Source organism: Pinus tabuliformis, chromosome Q, assembly GCF_031772625.1.
Source record: "Pinus tabuliformis cultivar Carrire ecotype Pingquan chromosome Q, CPIR1, whole genome shotgun sequence".
Classification (NCBI taxonomy): domain Eukaryota; kingdom Viridiplantae; phylum Streptophyta; class Pinopsida; order Pinales; family Pinaceae; genus Pinus; species Pinus tabuliformis.
In genome coordinates this window covers 1,356,049,087-1,356,072,187 of record NC_142296.1, presented here as the reverse complement: position 1 = coordinate 1,356,072,187, position 23,101 = coordinate 1,356,049,087, and the positions used below count along the sequence as shown (strand labels likewise).

The window sequence follows — 23,101 nt, the reverse complement described above, 5'->3', positions numbered from 1 at the left end:
TTACGTCATCATCCCTTCCCCCACCACCATAAATAAAAATAAAAATAAATAGCCGGTGTGTTCAATTTTTGTGGATGTCAATACGGTCGCTAGGTCTGTTCATACTTGAACGGAGGTAATAAAACCAAAATATTTTGGTATTTTACATTTAAATTGATTGCATACTGTCTTTGACACGGATTTTAGTATAAGAACGCCTTTTGGTAATATCATTGGAATCTCTCAAAATAACATCACTTGACTCAAACATAACAGAACACTGAACAAAACTTCATTTTTTGCACTTTCGAGATCAACCAAGAATACAAAGACAGCAAAAGTTTACGACATTGCTGGGCAAGTTAGCCACAATTTAAGCATTTGATGTCACATATTTGCCTAGAACTAACTTTGATGGCCTATGATTTTCTTCCAATGTCAAACTCGTCACCAACATGCTTCACTCTTTTACCTGAATCACCTTAATTATTAGGACAGCAACCAAAGTCCCTTCAGCTCCACGAGCATTTGTAATTTGCTATTTTTTAACAGTTTAATAAATCGTTTTATCATTGAATCGCTGGAAAATCAATATTTCCTACCAAATATTAGTAAGAAACGTAATCATCATATCTAGACTTAAAGAATACATTTGAAGGATATTAATGAATAAATTAAACAAAACCTTTCATGATTTCCATCATGACCGTCTTTCATTGCATTAAACAAACCTCTGCAATGCGATAATTTAGAAAGATATACGATAAAAAAAGCTTCCCAACTCCCACCTCCCGACTATCATGGATAGATGGTATCTTACCAAGTTGGAGAGCATGCAAGCTATGGTTCTTAAATCGAAAGATCTGGGCTCAGATGAAATATCTGGCAAATAGGTTTATAGGACTTTTGCGTCTGAAGCAGCTCAAATTTTTTGGTCATGCTCTCATTTTCTTGTAGTCCCAATGACTCGAAGTATCTTTGCCACCATGATTGACTCCGTAATTTTGCCTGCAAAAATAAAATATTTCAACAATCTTGACAAACACCAATTAATATTCTGGAAATAGACCAACAAGGAATATTTTAGAAAGAAACAAACTAGATGGAAATACACCTTCCTCATTTTATTATTTATTGTACCATTACTGCCCAGTGAAAATCAAATGCATTAACGCTGGGGTCAAAACAAGGTCCCAAATTAATAAACCATTAACAAGCAATGCTAGCTGACACCTACTGTAAACCAAGGAAGTTGAATTCGTGAACCTGAACAAATCCTACAAAGCTTGTCTATGCAAGACTAAAATAGGTCATTCAACTGTTTCTGCAATAGACTTTTTGCCAATAGATTTCGTAAAGCTGACACAAAATATAAGTATTTGTGCAAATAAATTCGGGGGAGGCCCCGATGAAAAAATTGAAGCTCAATTCGCATGGAGTTTGGGTCATGCTACAAACAATCTGGGGAAGTTTTGTCTCTTTGGAAGGGCTTGGAAATCGCTTTGAAAATAAATGTTTCCAGGATTTTGGTTTTCGGCGATTCAATGGTAATAATTCGACAAGTGGACAAGGCTAGCCGTGGGTTAAGCAATGACTCCCCTCCTATTCTCCTTCAGATCCTCTTATTATCCTCTCAGTTTGAGCACATAGAATTCATTCATATCTATAGGCATCTTAACTCCATGGAGGATGCTCTGGCCAAACATGGCTCTGAGATGGCTCAAGGATTAATTGCGTTGGATCATAGAATATTCAAAATCATCCACATCCCATAACCATGAAAAATCCCAGACGACTTTTTTTTAATTCAAATTATGTTCCAGCTCGAAATCTCTTGTGCCAAACGCCATGCTTTCGAAGTATACGGTCCCAAGGCATATCCGTTGCAATAAGCAACTTAGGGATCTGGGTTGTCAGACCTCAACCATGCCATTTTTGAAATATCCCCTCCAAGTGTCCCTTTCTCTTCATGTGTCGAGAAATCTCCCCCTCACATTGATTCTTATGGTTTCTACATTTATATCACCTTATGCGAGACTGGTCAGATGTCATCTCGAACCCTGCTCATTCCTTTCCGAGCTGCATAATTGAATTTATGTTGTCCTACATTTTCATTTCCCAATCCTCTCAACACCCTTTGTCGATCCCTAGGTTGGATTTGGATTTGCATTTCCCAATGGGTCCTTAGTTATGTCTCGGCTCTGATTATAAAAGGAATTATGCAGCCTTCCAATTTCTTCATGTGACTTCAGCTTGGGTGTTATTGCGAAGTTGGAAAAATCCATTGGAGTGATTAGGCTTCGGTGGCAATGTTTCTCTCATGACATGGCGAATCCTCTACCCACTCCGGATTTCGGCATTGTGGATCATCTGATTGACAAACTTCTGGGTGTACTCCAGGAGTTAATTGTAACGAACAAAGTTCGTATATTCAGAGGAATGCTCCGATACCAATGTAACAAAAAAAATTGTATAATACAATAATCTTCATAATACTTCGAAAACAAAGACATCCATTGTAGGACAAGTAATTATATATATAAGAATATTTGAATACAAGTGAGATGATGATACAAATGAGAGTGAGAGCTTGCTTATATACCCTAGGTAGGTACCTTTTCACATATGCTCATGTTCTTAGAGACATGTCTCTTTATTATTAACTACTAGTTAATTAATCATTATTTATGTTTATTATTCTTTACATTTTTATTATTTTTTATAAATTATATCCATAACATTGCATTCCTCTTCAAAAAGCTTTGTCCTCAAAGCTTATTGCTGACAAGGCGTGTCATTTGTTTCTTTGTATTGTAAACTATTTGCATCTTTTGGTATTCTTGGAGTTGTCATCTTCATTGACACAAGATAATAAGATCCTTGGAGTGATAAATAAAATTGCCGAACTAAGAAGGCATTTAACCATCCTAAGTTAATCTTTTGTGGAAACTTGTGATGAATTGTTATCACGTGAGTGGATTGTACAAACTTCAGTACTCCTTGGAACATAAGTTTGTTGTTTATGTTATGAGTGATACTGGTACATAGATTGATTGGTAAGTCTACTCTTGTGATTCATATGTCCATAAGGAGTTCTTCTATTTTGACTTTCCCTTATCATGTGTGGCAATTTCTTGATTTACTTCAAGTATTGATGTTGCTAAATTGGTTACAAAATCTTCACTTAGAATTTCCATCGTCTAAACATTTGAATATGTTTTTACTTCCACTGATTGGTTAACTTCTTGAGTTGTGATATTGACTAGATCAATTTTCATTCCTCTTTCTTCCGTGGACTGAAGACTTTGACACTTCTTTAGCGATAAGTTCTAATTTGTTTTTCAATGATTTTTTATCATCTTTGAATTTCTAAATTTGAGTGAGTAGGATTTTATTATGATTTATGAAATGTAAGAGTTCCTCATTTTCCGAGTCAACTTTGTTTTGGTATTCAAGCTTCTCATTTTTTAAACACTTGATTTGTTCTAATAACCTTTGGTTAGGGTTCTTTAAGCATAAATTTTCCTCTTCTTTTTCTGATTGACTTTCGTTAAGTTTCTTTTCAGAAATTTCATTTTCTTGTTCTAAACTAGTGCTGCTTAGCTTTACATTTTCTGACTTGTGCAAGTAGTTTATGATTATGTACCTTCAAACATGAATTTTCCTTGCTTTTGTTGACTATGACTTCTTCAAACTCTTTCTGCTTCTTTGATAATGTTTCTAGATTCTCTTGAAACGTTAGTTTTGAAATATCCTTAAGGTCTTTTGATAAAGGTATTATTAGTTCTAATTTTGTTGTCATGTCTTGGAGTGTGACTATCTTCTTCTTGCAAGGGAACATCAAGATTTTTTCTTTGTTTTTAACATGAATGTACCTAATTCCTTGAACCAAGGTTGACCGAGAATTATGTCAACCTCTTTGTCAAGCATAGTTACGACACAGAATTGAGATATGTACTCATAATGATCCACTACCACTTGTAAATCATTAATTTCATACTCTTCTTCACCAAAAATACATTCTATTTTGCCTATATTTGGCTCTAGATCTAATAGTTGATTTGCCAAATCAATATTGATGTAATTATTCTTGGTGCTTGTATTAATAACAATATTAATCTATTTCCCTTGGATACACCCCTTTAATAATCTAAACTTGTAATAAGAGCAACACTAATCTCTTTCCCTTAGATACACCCCTTTAATAATCTAAAATGTACAATTGGAATACCTTTATAAGAGAATCTTCCTTCATTTATTTCCAAATTAGAATCCATTCTTTTTTTTCCCTTATTAATATCAAATAATACTTTTGTTAAATAATCCCTTTAATAACTTCTTTTATAAACCTTTTTGAAAACTTAAATACCCTTCAAACGTTATATGTTCCTTTTGAAAAGTTAATAGTCATGATATTCCCTTTTCAACTTCCAATACTCAACCTTTTCTTTTTCCTTAAAATTTTTTTTTTGTTTTCTAAATATATCAATATATATATAGATCAACCTTTTCCTTTCCTTTTTTTCCTTTTCAATTAAATAAAAGTTTTAAGTTGTTTTTTTATGTTAAACTAAAACTCCTCAAACTTTTCCTTTTTAACAATCTTTTGACTTTACTAGCTTCAAAAATAAAGTTTACTTGGGGAGATTTGGAGAACAATTTTTATTTGTAATTTTGTTTTTTGGTTAAGTCACTCTGATCTAAGGCTTCCTGAAAGGTTGGGCAACAGGATTTGTAGGCTTTTAAGTGGATGGATAGCTTATGATTATACGGACGCGATTGTTGGTAGAGACGCAATTAAATTATACAGTGGCATAAACTGACTTGTTATGATCAATTACTCAGTGATTGTTTTCATTTACTTGTACACAACGAGGGCGAGTGAGGCACCAAAACTGTACGACGGCACATTGAAGCACAACAGTGGTAGAATATAGATTGCACACGACTGGAACACTGTGATTGTGTGGGATGTGTGTGGTAGGGAGACAATTTGCAGCGATGGTGGCCTTCACGATTGCCGCAACAGTGGTCTTTTTATTTCAGCTGAATGAGTTAAGGCTTCAATGAAATCTTACACAGTGACGGGGAGCACAACAACGACTAGTTTGGTGGATCGATCTCCTTGGACTGCGGCAGTATAGTGCAGTTGGGGCGATACAGCTCTGCAATGTTGACGATGCAGTGGGGAGAACGGTTTGTGGGGTAAGACAGTTGGACAGTGAGTTGTTCGAGTAAGTTTGCGTGCGACGGGTGCTTGGATAGCAGTCGTCGACTGCCTATGCCTGCAAATAGCGGCTAGGTGGCCCTTTGGATTTTGTTTTTTTTTTCCGTTTTATTTATTGTCATTTTTATTTTTTATACTATATTTTTTTTAATTTTGTTTTGTTTTTTATTATAATTTTTTTGAAAGTATTTTTTTTAATTTGTTATATAATTTTTTTTTAATATACATTCTATTTTTTTTTCAATTCTTTTTATTCTTTGAAAATGACCAAAGGCTCTAACAAAACCAGCAAATGTAGAACTCCAAAAACTTTTATAGCAAAACACTTCCAATTTCACGACAACAATGTTGACGCAAGGTTGATGGCCAAAGGCCAGATCAGACTAGCCTTGTGCAGCGATTCAGCGGCCAGGGGATTGAGCAGCGCTAATACCAATGTAATGAACAAAGCTCGTACACTGGAATAGCCTTCAGAATACTTTGAAGACAAAGACATCCATTCTAAGACAAGTAATTATATATATAAGAATATTTGAATAAAAGTAAGATGATGATACAAATGAGAGTGAGGGTCAGCTTATATAGCCTAAGCAAGTACCTTTTCACATCCGCTCATGTCATTAGAGACATGCGTCTTCATTATTAGCTACTAGTTAATTAATCATTATCTATGTTTATTATTGTTTGCATATTTTTTTTACGTTTACATAAATTATATCCATAACATTAAGGGAGGCAAGGCAGAACCAGGATGAAATGGTCGAGAGGCAACAACAGTCCTCTCAGGTCCTTGTGGAGGCTAGATTTCAAAAGGATTAGAAGCAGCCTGGAATATTTCATTCAATGACCTCCATGACGAAGTTGTTGCTCTTGGTTCCAGGATCACTGCGCTAGAGAATTTAGTGGGTGGCTTTGTGCAGGTTGATAATGGTGGTGTCGATTCCAGCGCTGCATCAGGCAAAAAGAAGCTTCGTCAACAGCAAAGGAATGACTCTCTCGGGAATGGCCTTTGTTGATGGACTCTCTCTGGTTGGAACTCTCTGTTTTGGATCATTTGTTTGATGTTGCAATGTAAATATTTCCTGGTCCTAGGGGTTTTTTGTAGAGTTATAAGTAGATATACCTTCAGTTTTGGGAAGAATTGTACAAATGAATCACACTCTCCCAGGAATGGCCTTTGTTGATGGGCTTTCTGGTTAGAATTCTCTATTTTTTATCATTTGTTTAATGTTGCAATGTACATATTCCCTGGTCCTAGGGGTTTTTTGTAGAGATATAAGTTGATATACCTTCAGCTTTGAGAAGAATTGCAGCCTATGTGTTTGCATAAATTTTGTATGGTACGCTAAAACTTTGCACAGTTTGATCTTAGAAAGACTATGTAAGGGTTATGGCCCACTTCAGATTTTGTTAGTATAAATCACTATCCATTCCGTTAAAAGAAAATTATGCAAATAAATTCATCATAACTTCAAGGAATGTCTGTTTGGAAAGGTGTTTTCTCTTTAAGAATGGTCAAAACTAGTACTGTTCATGAATTGGCAAAAAAAAGTAGCATAATACCTCTCTATGGTTGCAATTTATGTTGTTCGGTTCCTTCCCATCCTTTTGGAAGAAATTAATGCCATAGTCAACAACACTGAAAGGAGATTTCACAGCAATGTTGCCTCTCTCAGAGTTGAACCATTTTGGTAACTAAGACATTAAAATCAACTTCTGGATATAATAATCTCAGCTTTTCAGCATAAGAGATGTTAACCACATTTGTAACTACTCGTTAGCATTACAAATTTATAACTTGACCATGCTAGAGTGTTTTGAGGCACCTTCGTGGCATACTCAGACTTCTCAAAATATAATAATATTAACTGTATAAACGATGTCACTGGACAAAAAAGTAACAAAACCTCAATCTAATACCTGGCTTAATGTCGCGAGAATCATATCAAGGATATATGAATTCAAATAATTTGGATGGGGACCCAACATTGTTTGGATATGTAAGAAGCAATTTTTATTTGGATATCACATTTTAAAGACAGAAGATACCAAATTTTTGTGATGTCTCCAAACAATCTGAAGCCAGGGCCAACTATCAACTTTAAAACTGAACCATTTATGCATCTTGTCTATTTGCAGATATTTTGATTCACTTAGGCACTATTCCACCAAGTATTGTAAGACCATAGTGTTTTCAGCCAGTTATGATCAAGTATTAGTATTATTTTCCCATTCTTATGGCTGCAATGAAATTTCTACTCAAATTGAATGTTTTACCCAAGACCAGTTGTTTACTTTCAATAACAGTTTTCTTCCTCAAGTTTATGTTGAATGGTATTGTCAGTGATGCCAACATTAGTTTATGAATGGCCATAATATCCATTTATGTATTGCATTGATGGAAGCTCCACTGATAAAGATGTCTTGGAAACCCAAATCCCTGATCATATTGCCCCGCACTTGTTAGAGAATTTGAGGACGAGGAACAGTGAATTCGCTCAAATGCCCATCACTATTGTGTTGCCCTCATCATGCCCATTCCGACAGTAGGTGGCATGCTCCATAACGCCTCACAGTTGAGGAGATATGCCTCTTTAAAGATTGGAACCCCATTTTGTGGTCAAGAGCCTCAAAGGAAATGCTACAGGCAATTTTTTTGATTGATTATTAGTATTAACTTAAAATAGGCCTATCCTAGTCAATTCAAAAAGTGGGGGAATTTTATCAAGCGTAAAATAACCAAATATTTGAATTAAAGTTGGCCTTAATGATTGTTGGGTTTTTGCCTCCAAAGCTAATTTTTAAATTCAAAATTTCAAGTCAACTCCCTCGTTTGGTCAAGTCGGCTTGCTCCTCTAGAAGAGGCCTCGACCTCTATAAATAGGGCCCATTTGCACTCCGCTTTGATGTACAAGATCACGCACTTAATTGATTGATATATCTTTGCAATTGTATGAGGCCCTTGTGGAGTCAAGCAAATCTTCTGTGGGAGGCCGAGATTTCTGAGCATAAAGTTCATCTTTTGATCTTTTTTCATGGGCTTGTTGAGGCAGCCTTGTCTGAGGTTTTTAGGCCCTCCAAGGGCTCAAATCTGTGGCATAATTTTTGTGTATTTGGCACATGGTTAAGACTTGTTTTGACCTTCCATGACAGATCTGGAGCAGAACATTTTTCTGAGACATTTCTTGTGAAAACTTTTGCTTAACAAGCCTAATTCTCTGAGGCTAATCCGAGATTGTGCTTAAGGTCTTTTGCAGACTGTTGAAGGGCTTCCTGTGGTTGAACAAAACTTTGATCCAAGGCAATATTCACTGCAAATATCTAAAGCCCTAATGCACGCAGATACATTATCGCTGTAATTTTTAAAACATATGTGGCTCTGTCTAAAGGTTTATTTTGGATCCCCTTGTAAATGTTCTAAGGGCTGGATTGAAGCAAATTCTGGGAGGTCTTTTGGGCCCTCTGTTGGAGACTCTTGCAGCAATAAATGGTAGAATCTCGGTGGACTAGTGTGGACTTTCTGTGGGTACCGCTAAAGGCCTTTTGAAGGCATCCTCCTGTTTTGGTCTTATATACCTTTCTGTGGTGTTCCAAAGATCTTTTGCGGACTACTCTTCAGGTCTGTTTCAAGTCACTGTGTCATACATCATGAGGTAAGTCCGGACTCTCATGGAAAGTTTTGTTAGACCTTGATTGGCTCATTTATTCTCGAGTTTGTGGCCAAGGACATCATTTGTCGCTCGGCCTTGAAGTTATTTTCAGAACCTTCTAAGGTTAGGCCGGAGTTTGCTCATTGACATCTCTGTGTTACTACAGTATAGAAGGTGGTTTGTGATCAATTTTTACAGTGTAGACAGAAGAGTCTTCTTTGTAATCTTGGGAATGAACCATCTACCATATTTTGTAAATCCAATGCTTGAACCTGCCTATACCCACTTTCATCAACCTTGATGTAGGACTGATAACTTCCTGTCATTATCTTTCAAGAGCATTAATGCAGCCGAAAGCAAATCTGGCACTGACAAGCACAGCTCTGAGAATTCATACATCAATCCTGTTGTCCTAGTAACTGTTGCACTTATTGTGTGTGGTGCACTACTTGTCGGATATCCTACAACCAGAGTACGGTGTCCTCCATGTAAATGTAATAACCTGTGTTTGGATTGAAGTTTGTAATGCGCACAAACGACCTGTGTTGAAGTGAATGAGAAGAGGTTAGTTATTGTGTGATCAAGAACCCTGTGCAAACACAGAATTCCCCCTATGAAAACCTTGATGAACAATCATACTGTGAGGCATATCTCCCCATGGACCATTGTTGAAGATGTCATCCACTTGATCACAAGGATGCAATCTTTTTTGTCTAAAGCAAATAAGAAGAGCTAGAGGAGTCTATGCAGGCAGGGGGAGTTGACCTCATCCATTTCCATGAAGGCATGCAGAGGCTTAAGGGGAGCCAGCTCATTAAAGAAAAGCACCATGACAAAGAGAGCAACATATCTATCATAGAGAAACTACCATTGATGAAGGAAATACGATAGAGCAGCATATCAAGAAGCAGATTGATAGGAGGGGTACTTGGGCACCCCATTTGCCATTGATGTCAAAGGGGGAGAGAAATTGTTGGAAGGGCAAGAATATTGCCCTCAATGACAAAGGGGGAGACTGTAGGTCAAAGTTGTCATTGATGTCAATATGGCATTGTTGGAGATGGCAAATATTATTGTGATGCATGATGTTTCCCTAGATGCCCATGAAACCCTAGCTCTGGATTACTGATCATAATGCCCTAGTCCTAAATTCTTGTTGCAAGCCCTAGAACTAATGCTTGCCATATGATGTTCTAGCCTAGGCGAAAATGTCATAGCCCTTACAAATAAAGAACCCATGTAAAAGAGCCTTTACCTTGTATGTCATAGTCATTAATGAAACCCTAGCTATATGACATCCTTGTTCTTGATGAAGAAGCCCCAAAGCCTAAATGCCTTGATTCATGATAATGATGACATGGATGGTTGTTGGAGATCACACTTGGAGTCATATTGAAGAAGCTCATATGATGTCCTTGTTCTTAATAAAGAAGCCCTAACTCCTTCTAGATTGGGAGAAATTGAATTTTTAAGATAATATATCATATTATTTCCCCTAGCTGACCTAAGCCTACCTGTCTAAGTCGGCTTGACCACCATGAGATGTGTCCCTTCATTTCTAGTCGAAAATCACTATAAATATAAGTCTTAACACTTCATTTCTCATCAAATTTTCGGTGAAAAATACACTAAAGAACAACAGGAACAGAGAGGTGGCCGAGGAGCATATAGAACATTGTTTGGGTTGATCTTTGGTTGGGATAATTCTGTGGTGGACATAAAAAACTCGGACCTACAACAGCAAACATATTCAGAACTCGGATCTGCACCTAGTCCTTACAGGAGTCTATTGCTACTCGGATTATTTATATAACAGTCATCTGTGGCACCTACCTTCAGTCGCAGACCTGTGGTGTCAACCAGAACTCGGATTGCAGAAGGAAATTCGAACCAGAGAAATATACCACAGACCTGTGGCAGCATCCTGTGGTATTGCGGACCTGTGAAGGACAGACCTTAGGCTAATCATTTGAAGGATCACTAGTTGAAGGCTGTCATCTGGAAGTTCTGCGTGTTCCCTCTAGCTCGGACTTGTGGAGAAGGCATAGATCACGGTCTTGTGTGGAGGGCTCAAGACAGTTAAGTAATTGAAGCTCACCCTTCTTCTAAAGCTAGGATTAACAGCATAAAAAGAGTGGACAGTCACCTAATGTTGGTCAGCTGTTGTGGAAGACCAAAGCTATAGCCCTATTACAGATTTCGAACAGTCAACGGAAATCATTTGTGAAGGTTCAGTTGACCAGTGGCAGCTTGGTGATTAAAGACAGTCTTCCTGTGGTAGCTCAGTTGAAAGGCCCAGAATTACGTGCTAAGGATCTTTTGGACACCTCTTAAAAGACAATCCATTAGGTGTCTATTTGAAGACAGATCAGTGGGCAGTTCACCTACTAATAGCTCGGACTTCACCCTTTTTTGAAGACTCAAACTTGTGGTAGGCAAGCCATAGTTTTGGATTGACAGCCTATTGCATGCCTTAAAGGCACAGTCTATAGCAGAGTTTGAGATCATTTGAGAGCACGTTTTTTAAGTAGACTTTAATCATATTTTTGGACAGTCACCTTGAGCAGAGTATTGAAGATTTCGAAGTATAATCTTAAACAACTTGTTGGAACATTCATAAAGCATTGTATGAAATTGTAGCAGAGACCATTGTTGCAGACATTGATCAGATCTTGGAGCTATTTGTAAACATTGTGGAACTTCTTAAAGTGTGATTGAAGATCACCGAAGAGCAGTCTTAGAGTAACCGAGTGAGCCCTTGAAGAAGACCCTTGAGCAGATGACAAAACATTTTGGAGACCATGATGCATTGCTAATGTCATTATGAGGTAACCTTGGAGAAATTGTTTGGGTAACATGAAGAGCAGTGGTGACACCTAACTAAACAAAGTTGTCATTGATGAGTTGACTGCCTTGGAGATCATTTGAGGGCAGTGCTGAAGGTGAAGAGATTGACAGGTTTCGTTGCAGAAGATATTAGGAGCCATAAAGAATCACTAAATCTATCTTGACGAATTAAAATTGTGGGTTGGATCCCTAGAGGATAGGAGTCCTCAAGAAGACCAAGTTGGAGCATGTACCAGAGATAGGGTTGGAGCCCTAGAGGATAGGAGCCCTCAAGAAGACCAAGTTGGAGATAGAGTTGGAGCCCAAGAGGTTGGAGCCTCATGGAGACAAGGTTGGTGCCATGGGAAGATAGGGTTGGAGCCTCGTAAAGTCCAAGTCGATGCTTGGCAAAATACAAGTTGGAGCCTGGTGGATTGGAGATTGGTGTCTTCATCTAGGGTTGGAGTCCTACACCATATTGTACTTGATTTATTGTAAAGAAGAGGATTGAAGTCCTCGTTATTCCTAATTAATAAAAGTATTTATTCTTATTGTTCATTTTGTGTTCTTATTATAAGTGATCTAACTGATAAAAATAACAATTAAAAAGAAATATTGATTCACCATCCATCTCAATATTTTCAACAACTGGAATCAGAGCATAGGTCACGAGTTTGATACACACCCGGCTCGCATTGGGGGGAGATTGTTGGACATTGGATAAACCAACACTCCCCGTGTGTTTCGCGACATGGACTAACCGCCTCTCGTGGATCCTTATCTCTGGCGATGTGATCGTTGACTAACACCTGTGGGTTTTGGTCTAACGGCAATCGTGATTTCCAACAAAGAGATATCCCAAATTGGAACAAAATGGCCAACGGGTATTTGGCCCAATCCTACAAACATGGTGCATCTAAAGCATATGATATGCAAACGCCAACTTCTATACAAAGACTGCACACATCATCACAGTTGACCCCATAAACAGATGGAGAAAGATGTCCTATATTGGCTAACCACCTACTCAGCTGGTTCACCAGAGCAACACACAGTCCCAAGTCAAATATAAAGGACTTCTGAAGACAGATGCTACAAAGAAATCTACAGAGCTTATCCAGTTGCAGCCAAGCTTCCATCACTTGAGAAAAAAGCACTCAGGGAAGGAAGCAATGTTGTGCCCTGGACACAATGACCCAAGTACTATAGTTGGGGCTATTAATTATGTCAGCTAGGTAAATATTAAAATTCCCACCATTTTGTATAACAATCATATTATATATTATTTTTATCCACTACCATTTTGTATAAAGAGGCAGCTACGTAAGCATTAGGATATAATCTGGATTATTGAGTTATTGTATCTGCAACCATTTGCAAAATTTGCTACCGGGAGAGAAGCATGCTTCCATATCTTCTGTTGACAGGTAGTGTGCATCCCATTCTGCTGCTGTTTGTGTTCTTCTTTCAATGTGGGTTGTATGCTAAGTTACCAGGAAACAGTAACAGATACGGATCCACCAGATTTTTTAAAAGCCAGGATCCGGATACGGTGGAGAAAAGCCACATATACAAAATACACTGATAATTTTTTTTAATTTTAAAAAACATATTCAAATTTAAAAATCAAAACCATTCATGACAACATTAGAATTGGAATCATTCGTTAATTCATAAATTTGAAGATTGAAATCATGATGCACCATGCTTTATACAAAAAGGATAACTGTTAATACAAAATTGAGTCTCATAAATTATCACTCTATTGACCTGATTATGTATGTACAGTAGGTCTAACTACGTGTCAAAAAATGGCTCTATATGCTCATCAATTGAATATTTCAACTCTACATCTTAATCAACCTTTCATCTTCCTTGACATTTGGCTCAAAATATAAAAATTCCCATCTAGTGACGATCGTAAATGAATATTGTACATTGTTTGAGAACATGCTAAGTCTATGTATCATATTGCTCTAAGAGGACTCTTGAATCTTCACCTAGAATTGGATGAGATTAATCTAATTAAATTATTAATGACACAGCCATCCTTTGCACACTATATATTATTATCTATGTATTGTCTTAAAGGTTTCTTGTGAATTATTACCAAACCTTTCCCGTATTTTACGTACTGGACACGAAAACGGCCCTAATACGTGTCGAATACGGTTTTTATCGTGTCCTGTAAAATGGAATACATATTCGCCGGTTTTCGTCGTGTCCTAAATTTGGAAAACGCGTATTTCGTTGGTAGAAAATGTTGCCTGCATAAGCTGCAATTTTTTTTGAAAGAAACAAATAATTTTTGAGTGGGGCAGCTTAATGATCAAGTCTAGGCCCTAGTATTGATATGCTATTTATGGTAATGTTAAATTCTTAAAGTAAAAGTGACATTCTCCTTAATCTTCATTTTCATCCTTTTACTTAAATTTTTAACATTACCATGAAATGACTCAGGATGTTTGAGAGTGGTTCCGGCCTCATTGGATTTCATATGGAGAAAGTAGAATTTTAGATTTCATTCAAAATGCAGCAGACTTAACAGTTTTTCATGATTTCAGGATTGGGAGATTGTAATGTTTCCAGGTGACACCACCTGCCCGGGCTACCCCTACCACCAGTAGAGGACGTGGTCTACCTCCTATAGCTCCTACTTCTAGTTCTTCAGCTTCTAGAGCATAGCAAACTCCCCTGCCAACTCCACCAGCACCAGCATCTACATCTAGAGGGAAAGGGAAAGTTGTGGCATTTTCTCGCAAGAGGGGCAAAAGAAATCAATAGGATTAGACTTTAGTTATTTTCTTATGTGCTTGTAAGTTGTACATGAACAATGAACATTGAATATTCAAGAATCAAGACCAAGCATATCACATTCTAATTTCTAAATAGTAAATTTTGATTCTATTTATTTTTTTAAAGTGAACTATGAACTTTGAGAAGTGTAATTATATTTCAATTTGATTAGATAAGCTGCAACCTGCAATTTAATATGGATAAAAAACTATATTTCGGTATATATATATATATATATATATATATATATATATATATATATATATATATATATATATATATATATATAAATATATATAAAACGTGTCCCCGCTGTCTTATTTCCAGGTCGCTGCATTTCGTATTGAATACTCGTATTTATGTGTCCTCCATGTCTCGTGTCCTCGTGTCATGTGACTTAGTGTACAACTGTACAACCTACAAATTACTAATAAATGATCTAACTAAAAATCTAAATAGAATATTTGAAAAGAACAAAACAATGAAAAAAAAATCTCATGTTAATTGCTTGGGATTCTGTGTGTGAGAGCTACTTGACACAAGATCCATTTCAATAGCATGGGATCCGTTTCTAGGTTTGAACGATCTGTTTACGTGGTGGATCCTACGTGGATTTGGGTGGATCTGTATCCATATCCGAAACTCGGATCCGCGAATCCAGCATCAAGACCCCGTGGATCCGGTAACATAGGTTATATGTATACCCTATCATGTCAACATAAATATATCTAGAGCATTGTCATCCTTATAATATCTGGTAATCTTCGAAAAGGTCAACAAGTCTATCAAGAGCACTGTTTGCCAGGCAACTATTTCTTTATCATTCTACTTTCAGTGTTGATCTAAGAGTTGCATTCACACTCCCTCAATGTGTTTACACTAATTGTACTTTTACTCCCATTGATCTACTTTTGTGGTCATTTGTTGGACAAAATAAAATTATCTTATTTGATCTTATCATTAAAACCAAATTCATACGGAGTTTTAAGGATAGATGAATTAAAGTGATTGATACAGGAGAGCATAAGTGTTACTATTTAAGCATATGCCATATTCAAGGCCTCGAAAGACATGTTAGGAGATTTAGTGCGAAAAGACAATATCCTACGAATAAATTAATTTCTTTGTTGCAATAAGCAAAATACCTAGAGAGTGAAATAAGGGCCCTAGAGTTTAGTTGGAAAAAGGTTCAGACAACCATGTACTGGCCAAAGTTTTTGGACTAATAACACTCCAATAATATTTATGACAAGAATTGTAAACATTTATATAGTGGCCACTTTTGTGACCAATGTAGCAATAAGTGTTTTAGATGTTAGCTTGTTGAACCACTGTAAAGTTGTTCTTGTTGGAAATACTAAGAGGGGGGATGAATCAATATTTCTTTTTCCAACTGTTATTTTACCTGTTAAAACATTTATATTTTAGAACACAAGATGAACAACAAGTATCAATGCTTTTATTAATATAATATTTGCAATAAAATAGATACAATATATAAATGGTTAAAATCAGTTCCCAAGCACCAACTTGGACTTTTGTGAAGCTCCAACTTCCAGAGCTCCGACTCTATTTTGCCAAAGCAGCAATCTTGGACTTAGGAGCACCAACTCCCAAGGACTTCAATCCTTCCAGTTCCTGAGACACCAGTCCCAAGGAAACCTATCCTTCCTACTACTGAGACACCAATCCCAAGGACTCCAATCCTTCTTACTTCTAAGGCACCAATCCAAGGGTTCCGACCCACTCTTGTCAAGGCATGTTTGATAATAATGTTCTGCTCTCAGAACTCTTCTTTACTAATTCTGTCTGTTTACAGCTTCACTGTAGTCTCCATGCTACATCATCAATGACAACCAATCTTCTTATGAAAGAGTCTTTGTAACTCTTCATACTGTCCACACAGAGTCTCCAATAGATGACCTCTGATAATGTCTCCACACAGCTTTAGTGAGTCTACTATTAGCTGCACTAAGCTCTGCATAAGAACCAACTTTCTGTTCAAGCATTTATCCTTACTGCCACAGTAAATGCTTCAGCATGACTGCTTCTCTACTGACTACTTCTCCCCTTCGAATGCCTCCTGTCTTGTTGGTCCTTCGGCCCTTTTCTGTTCTGCTGGACCCTCCAGCTGCCTCTGTTTCCTCCAACTTTTACAACAACATTCAACACTGCTTGTTCTCTGTTTTTGTATCTTCCTGATGCCTCTGACCGTCAGTTTCCTCTTTCCTCTGGCTCTTTGGCTTCTTCAATGCTCACTTCAGCTTCCTCTGCGCTGGCTTGTCCTTTGGCTTCCTTCTTCTTCATTGCTTTGGCTTTTCGGTTTCTTCTGCGCTGGCTTACCCTTCGACTTCCTGGCTTTTCGGTCGCTGTAGCTTCCTCTGTCTCTCCAGATTAGCCACTGCTTCACGGACACGTTAATACAGAAGAGCAGGCCGTATTACAAAGGAAATGATGCTTATTAACCGATATCAGAGAGAGCCCTTTTTTTCTTTAATACCATTCATACACAGGACTTTATCGTTTTACGGAGAGACTGTACCAGCAGGACGGACCCACATGCCACGTCACAATCGCAATCACAATCGGCTTTCGTTCAGGCCTCCTGAACTATCAGAACCGTTCTTTATGTATTTTTGGCCTTAAAACCCCGGGCAACACAAATACTAAAATACATAGGAAATATATGAAAATCCGACCGAAACTCTAAAGGGCGGACTTCAAATTTATTACGCCCGCATTTATAACTTTATCGGGTCCACTACATATATCGCAATCGGCAGTCGCAGCTTCCCGATGGCTGATGGCTGATTCACCTACGGATGCGATATGACATTAAGCCAAATTGTAATGTTGCATCGGGTCCGCAACATATATCGCAATCGGCGCTTTCAGGGGTGACACCCCTTTGTATTATTGCGATGGGCGGATGCGATATATCATTAAACCATTGCATAATGTTGCAGCGGGTCCGCACATATCGCAGTTATATGATATTTATATATATATTGCAAATTTGCATGTTTTAACGTGGCAAGACTTAAAGGCCCGCATATATGAAATACACTTAAAACCCGCTTTGAAGCACTTACCCGGACTTCACCTGTTTATACACCCAGACATATATGTCGTCGGGTCCGCACATATATATCGCAATCGGGGGTTTTGGGTAGTGGCACATAACCGAACCGCCGATTACAATATCGTCGATCTCTACATATTTCTCCGCTCCGATAGTGTATTCCTCTATATGTACATGTTTTTGCCTCCGATAGTGTATATAGCCTATATATATGTGTTTGCGCCTCCGATAGTGTATTTGCATGCATATACACTATATTGTTCCTGATAGCTCCTGATAGTGTATTCTTTGGCATTCTTTGGCATTCTTTGCCATACTTTGATCCGATAGTGTATTTCGCATATACATATATTATATACAACTCCACTCCTTTTAACAATTCCGCATATATATATTCCACTCTTCTTTGGCTGGCATACATTATTCTCGATAAGACTCCTCCTATGCTCTCCGATAGCTCTGTGTTGCTCTTTGCTCCTCCGATAGCTCTGTTTGCTCCTCCGATATGTTCTTCTGGCATGTATATATGACATATATATATGGCTCCTCCTGTAGCTCCGATAGCTATGTTTTGCCTCCTATGGCATGTTAACTCCTCTTTTGATGACTTCTTCCTCTTGGTTCTTCTTGGGCATGTATTACATGCAATGCTCCTCCGATGTGGCTCCTCTTGCTCCAATGTCTTCCTTTGGCTCTACATTGTCTTTCAATGATGTCCTCTGATATTCTGCAATACTCTTAAGCATAAGCGATGACTTTGATATGCCTACTTTGTTAACTCCTCCGTTAACAGACTCTTGCTTATGGCTTGTCTATCCTGATGGCCTTGCTCCTGTCTCTTCATGGATCTATTCTGCTTCCCCTTCATGGATCATCTAGTATCTAGAATATTGCCATATTGACATCAATGACAACCTAGGTCAATAGTTCTATCAATAACATTAATAATATTTATGACAAGAATTGTAAACAATTATATGGTGGCCACTTTTGCAACCAATGTAGCAATAAGTGTTTTAGACGTTAGGTGATTGAACCACTGTAACCTCCTAGGGGTGTTATGAATATGTTCTTAATTTATGTGGTGTGAAGGATGTGTCACTTGCAGCATCAATAATGAATTCATTTTTTCTCTTCACCTTTTTGATGGAGCACCAATGGAGGGTTTCAGATCCAGAGAAGAATAGGACTAAAAACACCACATGCACCCAAGTTACCAGCCTCGAGAACCAGTAAGCATCATTGCTAGTTACCCAGATGCCTCAGTGGATTGTGATAGAACCTATCCATGGACTACACATCCTCAGATATTTTAGTCATTTAAGTGAGTTGTACTTTTTCATAAGGTTTTTGTCATAAATGATTTTGTACTAAGGGGGATAGAAACTCAAAAGCAGGGGATGCGATTAAAACTCCTAAAAATATATTCTACCTCATGTAATCCTAAAGGAAGGACGGGGTTGGGTAATCCTAGGTGCAAGGAGTATCTGAACCCATTCAACGCATTAAACAAGAAGACTGCACAAAGTTCCGTACAGAAAAATGTCAGAAAAGCATGGAGGAGACTGAATGGATAGTGATTACTATATTATGATTGGCAAGAAAATTGATAGCATGGAATGGAGCTCTTTCAGGTAGAGAGATATAAAATTGATAACACTTGGTTTAAGAATTATATGTCAAAGTTAGAAAGATGAAGCAAAGATAGTTTACATAAAGTTACTATCAAACAAAAACATAATGTCCTCACAGTGGCACTACCTTAAATAGATTCAGGATTCTTGCTGATTTCAAAGTAGTTTCCCATGAAAGCCTGTCCTTCTACCTTCCCAATGTCACTGGAGTGATGTTTGGTGAAGGGTTGGAATGGTATAAGGTAGAATATATAGCCGAGTATGAGTGAATCAATGACTTTACAATATTCTGTGCACACACTATCAATCCAGCCTACATTTAGACAGTTTATCATATGATAAATTAAGTATATAACAAGTCCATCCTTCTCAAACTGCATTTCCCTTGAAGCGTAGAGATGGATGTGCTCAAAAGACATCATTTTTCAGCATGCTTCTTCAGTGGTCTAGTTCCCCCCAATTAACAGTTTGGTAATGTGTTTGAATCTCAGTGACTTTGTTCGAGTGTCCAGGATGGCTTCAGGTTCCAATACTATACTACCTTCTTCAATTCAACTTGAATTGGACAATGCATGCCCAACTTCTTTTTTAAACAGGATACCTAAACTCAATGCCAGAGGAGCATGTATCTTTAACATTGGAAAATTTTAGCAAACTTGGCAAGTATGTACACAGAACTTGCACAGCAACACTATATAATGCCATCCACTTATTCTTTCTCTATTCTTCAAGAAGCTTGCTCATTATTTTGGACAGTAGTTAGGATTTCCAGCTCTTAAATATGTGGAGTGCATTTCGAAACTAAAATTTCAAGATTTATATTATTTATATGGAAAACTCATTTTCAAGTTGTCATATATATTACAAGGTTTAAAGTTTAAACTTTAAAGTCATTCAGTATTTACATGAGCTTCTGTCTATACTGTATAATCTAATTTTATGGATTTGTCGTTAAAAGGGAAATTCTTGAATTTCTCCCGTGAAGTTTTGAATATTTCAAGTATTTTTTACTATGTAAAGTTATTGTTGAATTTTGTGCCAAGTTTTGCCAAACTGACTTCTTGGGTGGGTTTGCCAAGTCTTTTCCAGGTCCATGTTATGCAGCAACTTTACATAAAAATATTAGGAACTTTTCAATGTTTTCATTTATTTAAAATATCCAATGCACGCAACTAGACATACATTTATTGCCCATGGAGCATAGAGCAGTCGGTGACAAGGTGTTCTGTTAAGGCACTTCGTGGTGAAAAAGTCACCATTTCAAAACTTCGTAGGCACAAATCCAGCAATGAGTACAAGTTGGTGTGGCCCAAACCAGGTGCGATCCCCAGGGGGTTTTGATGGCTTATATGCCCTTGGATCGTGATTTCTCAAGCCACACGTTAGACAAGCTAGTTTGCGGACAAACTAGCAAAAAAACAGTACAAATTCATTTCTTCAAATCTTAAATGGTCCAAAAGTGTTGGAGGATAGCTTTTGTCTATTACCATTTTTCACTCAAAATTGTTTGAGACTCAAGTTGCACAAAGACCTAGTGTACTTCCTAAAATTCTTGTTTGGATTAAAGTTGGTACACTTGTTGATTGATCCAATTTCAATGTTTCAAGGACAATTTTCTAAAATATATTTCAGCAAACTAGGGCTGATTTGTGGCATGCATAACAGCCCCTATTGCCCGACATCTTCAGGTATTTGCCCTCTTTGGTAGATGCTTTGTTCACTCTCTTTCCCCCAAGTCATTACTAGACACATAGTCATTGGGTTTTTATCTTAATCTTTCCTTCTCACACCATTCATTGATCCATACACAACATCCCTTTGTTTTGCTTAGTCTTACTCTTCACTTAATCACCTTGTGCCTCCACTCTATAGCCTTGCAATCCTACCTTCTACGAAAGCCCCCCTTGAGTTGGAGAAGAGCCAACCAAAAGTGAGAGGGAGAGTTAGTGTGGTGACAGTGGTAGCCTTCCTGAGTTGTGCTAGACTAGCCCCTTAAATCTTGGAACTTCACATTATTTGAGGGTGCTAGATTTTGTGGTAACAGTCCATAAAAAATGACAAGGAATGAAACACTTTTCCAAGGGAAGCAGTTGACTCTCCAGGGCACACCTTCTCTTAGGATCAGAGAGGCTTATTTTGTTGAGAAATCGGGAGGCTTCCAATAATTATTAGATTTCTCTTTCGTCGATAATTATTTGTGAACTCTGTTGGCATCTTTTAGATTACTTATGTTCTTCTTCATCAAATAATTATCGAATGCAAAACATGAATATCACAGAAACAAAAGAACACAGAATATAGGCTCTCAGACAGGGTAAAACCCCTCTCCTAGGGGAAAACCCAGTCAAAAATCTCTTCTTATAAAATCAGATCAAATTGAGACACCCAAGACCCATGAACAAAGAAGAACTTCCACCTCTAGCTGTCAAGTCAAACCTTCCATTCTGCTCAACAAATTCATCATCAAAATATCAGCAACAAGAGAAATACCAAGGCAAAACTTTCACATATTTCATCTCAAGAAGAAACTCTTCTTCCATTTCAAACTTCGTCCCTCCACTTCATCTCTCTTCTTCTGCAAAATTTCAGACCAAAAACACATCCAAGTGTGTGTCCAAATCAGCTCATATCATCTTCTATTTATACTGTCCAGAGGGGTGCGAACAGGCATGTCCATTCAGGCAGGGCCGACTTGTCATGTAGGTAGACTTGGCATCTAGAGGGGGTTTTGACCAAAAATTACATAATAAAAAATCTTTTTCATTTTTCTTTTCAAGAGATCCAAATAGGACTTTGACTCTTTGACTCAACAAAAGCTAGAAGCATGAAAAACATGCTTATCTAATAAATAGTAATAATAAAATTCTTTTGAACATGAAACGCATGCTTGAAAATGTTTTTATTTCTCTTTATTTTTCTTCTTTTTGCTTTTTACATAAAATACATAGAGATACAATTATGAAGACCGAAACTAGTTACATCTTTCAACACTCCCTATGAACTAGGGAGGTATTAATAATTGTACACACAGTACAAGGATGATCTCAAGTTGAAATGTTCTAAGAAGAGTTTACAATTAGCATATACAATGCTAGATACCATCTACGATAATTGTCAAGGTATCAACTCATCAAGGGATCTAGGTACCATCTAGGCTACCTGCCATGGTACCAACTTCAACAGAGATCCAAGTGTCATCTAGGCTACCTACCAAGACACCAACTCAACAGGTATCCAAGTGTCATCTAGGCTACCTGCCAAGAAACCAACTCAACCAAGATCTAGCTGTCATCCAAGCTACCTACCAAGACATCAATAGGGATCTAAGTACCATCTAGGCTACCCGCCAAGGTACCAACCCAACCAGGGATCTAGGTATTATCTAGGCTACCTGCCAAGATACCAACCCTAACAGTACCATCATACGGGCTATTCAGCCTAAGGTACAACAACTCACCACCATGATATGGTCAGTGCTCTGTCAAAAATTTTCAAATGCTTAACTAATCCTTCGAACCTCATTCTCTCCTCATGACCTTCACTCGACGTACAACTGTTAGTCCTGGCCTAGTGCATGACACATGAAGTATGTCCATCATCATTCCTTCTCAACCAAGAGTATATACACAAAACGGAATATATCCAAGCTCCCTCTCAACTAGGGAGATGTGACCAACATCAGCTACTTTGTTCTTCCAGTGGAGATCATAGTAGTAGTAGCTACATAGACTCTTTCTTTAGCATCATCATGTCATTAGAGAACTTCAACCTTCTTGAACATCATGGAGCCATCCTTTAACACTTGTGACAGGATTCAAGTCATTAATATTGCACATCACTTTTGTTTTGTCATCATCAATGAGGGCATTATATTGGTCCTTTGATCAACTTCAAAGTTGATCATAGC

The 23,101-nt window shown here is 37.6% G+C and overlaps 1 protein-coding gene across 3 annotated transcripts in view; it reads right to left on the bottom strand.

Moving 5' to 3' along the window:
* Positions 1–260: 260 nt before the first annotated feature.
* The window catches only part of LOC149224952 (putative pectin methylesterase CGR3), a 58,250-nt gene continuing 35,409 nt past the window's right edge, over positions 261–23,101 (bottom strand). Inside the window, exons 7-8 of one of the 3 annotated variants that reach the window (XM_089386356.1) lie at positions 800–987; positions 261–559 (exon numbers count right to left, since the gene is read on the bottom strand). In XM_089386356.1, coding sequence (XP_089242482.1) covers positions 829–987 — 159 coding nt within the window. In that variant the 3' untranslated portion in view covers positions 261–559; positions 800–828. Of the gene's footprint in view, positions 988–23,101 lie in introns of all 3 variants that reach the window. The other 2 variants (XM_089386355.1, XM_089386354.1) reach the window with 2 other exon arrangements.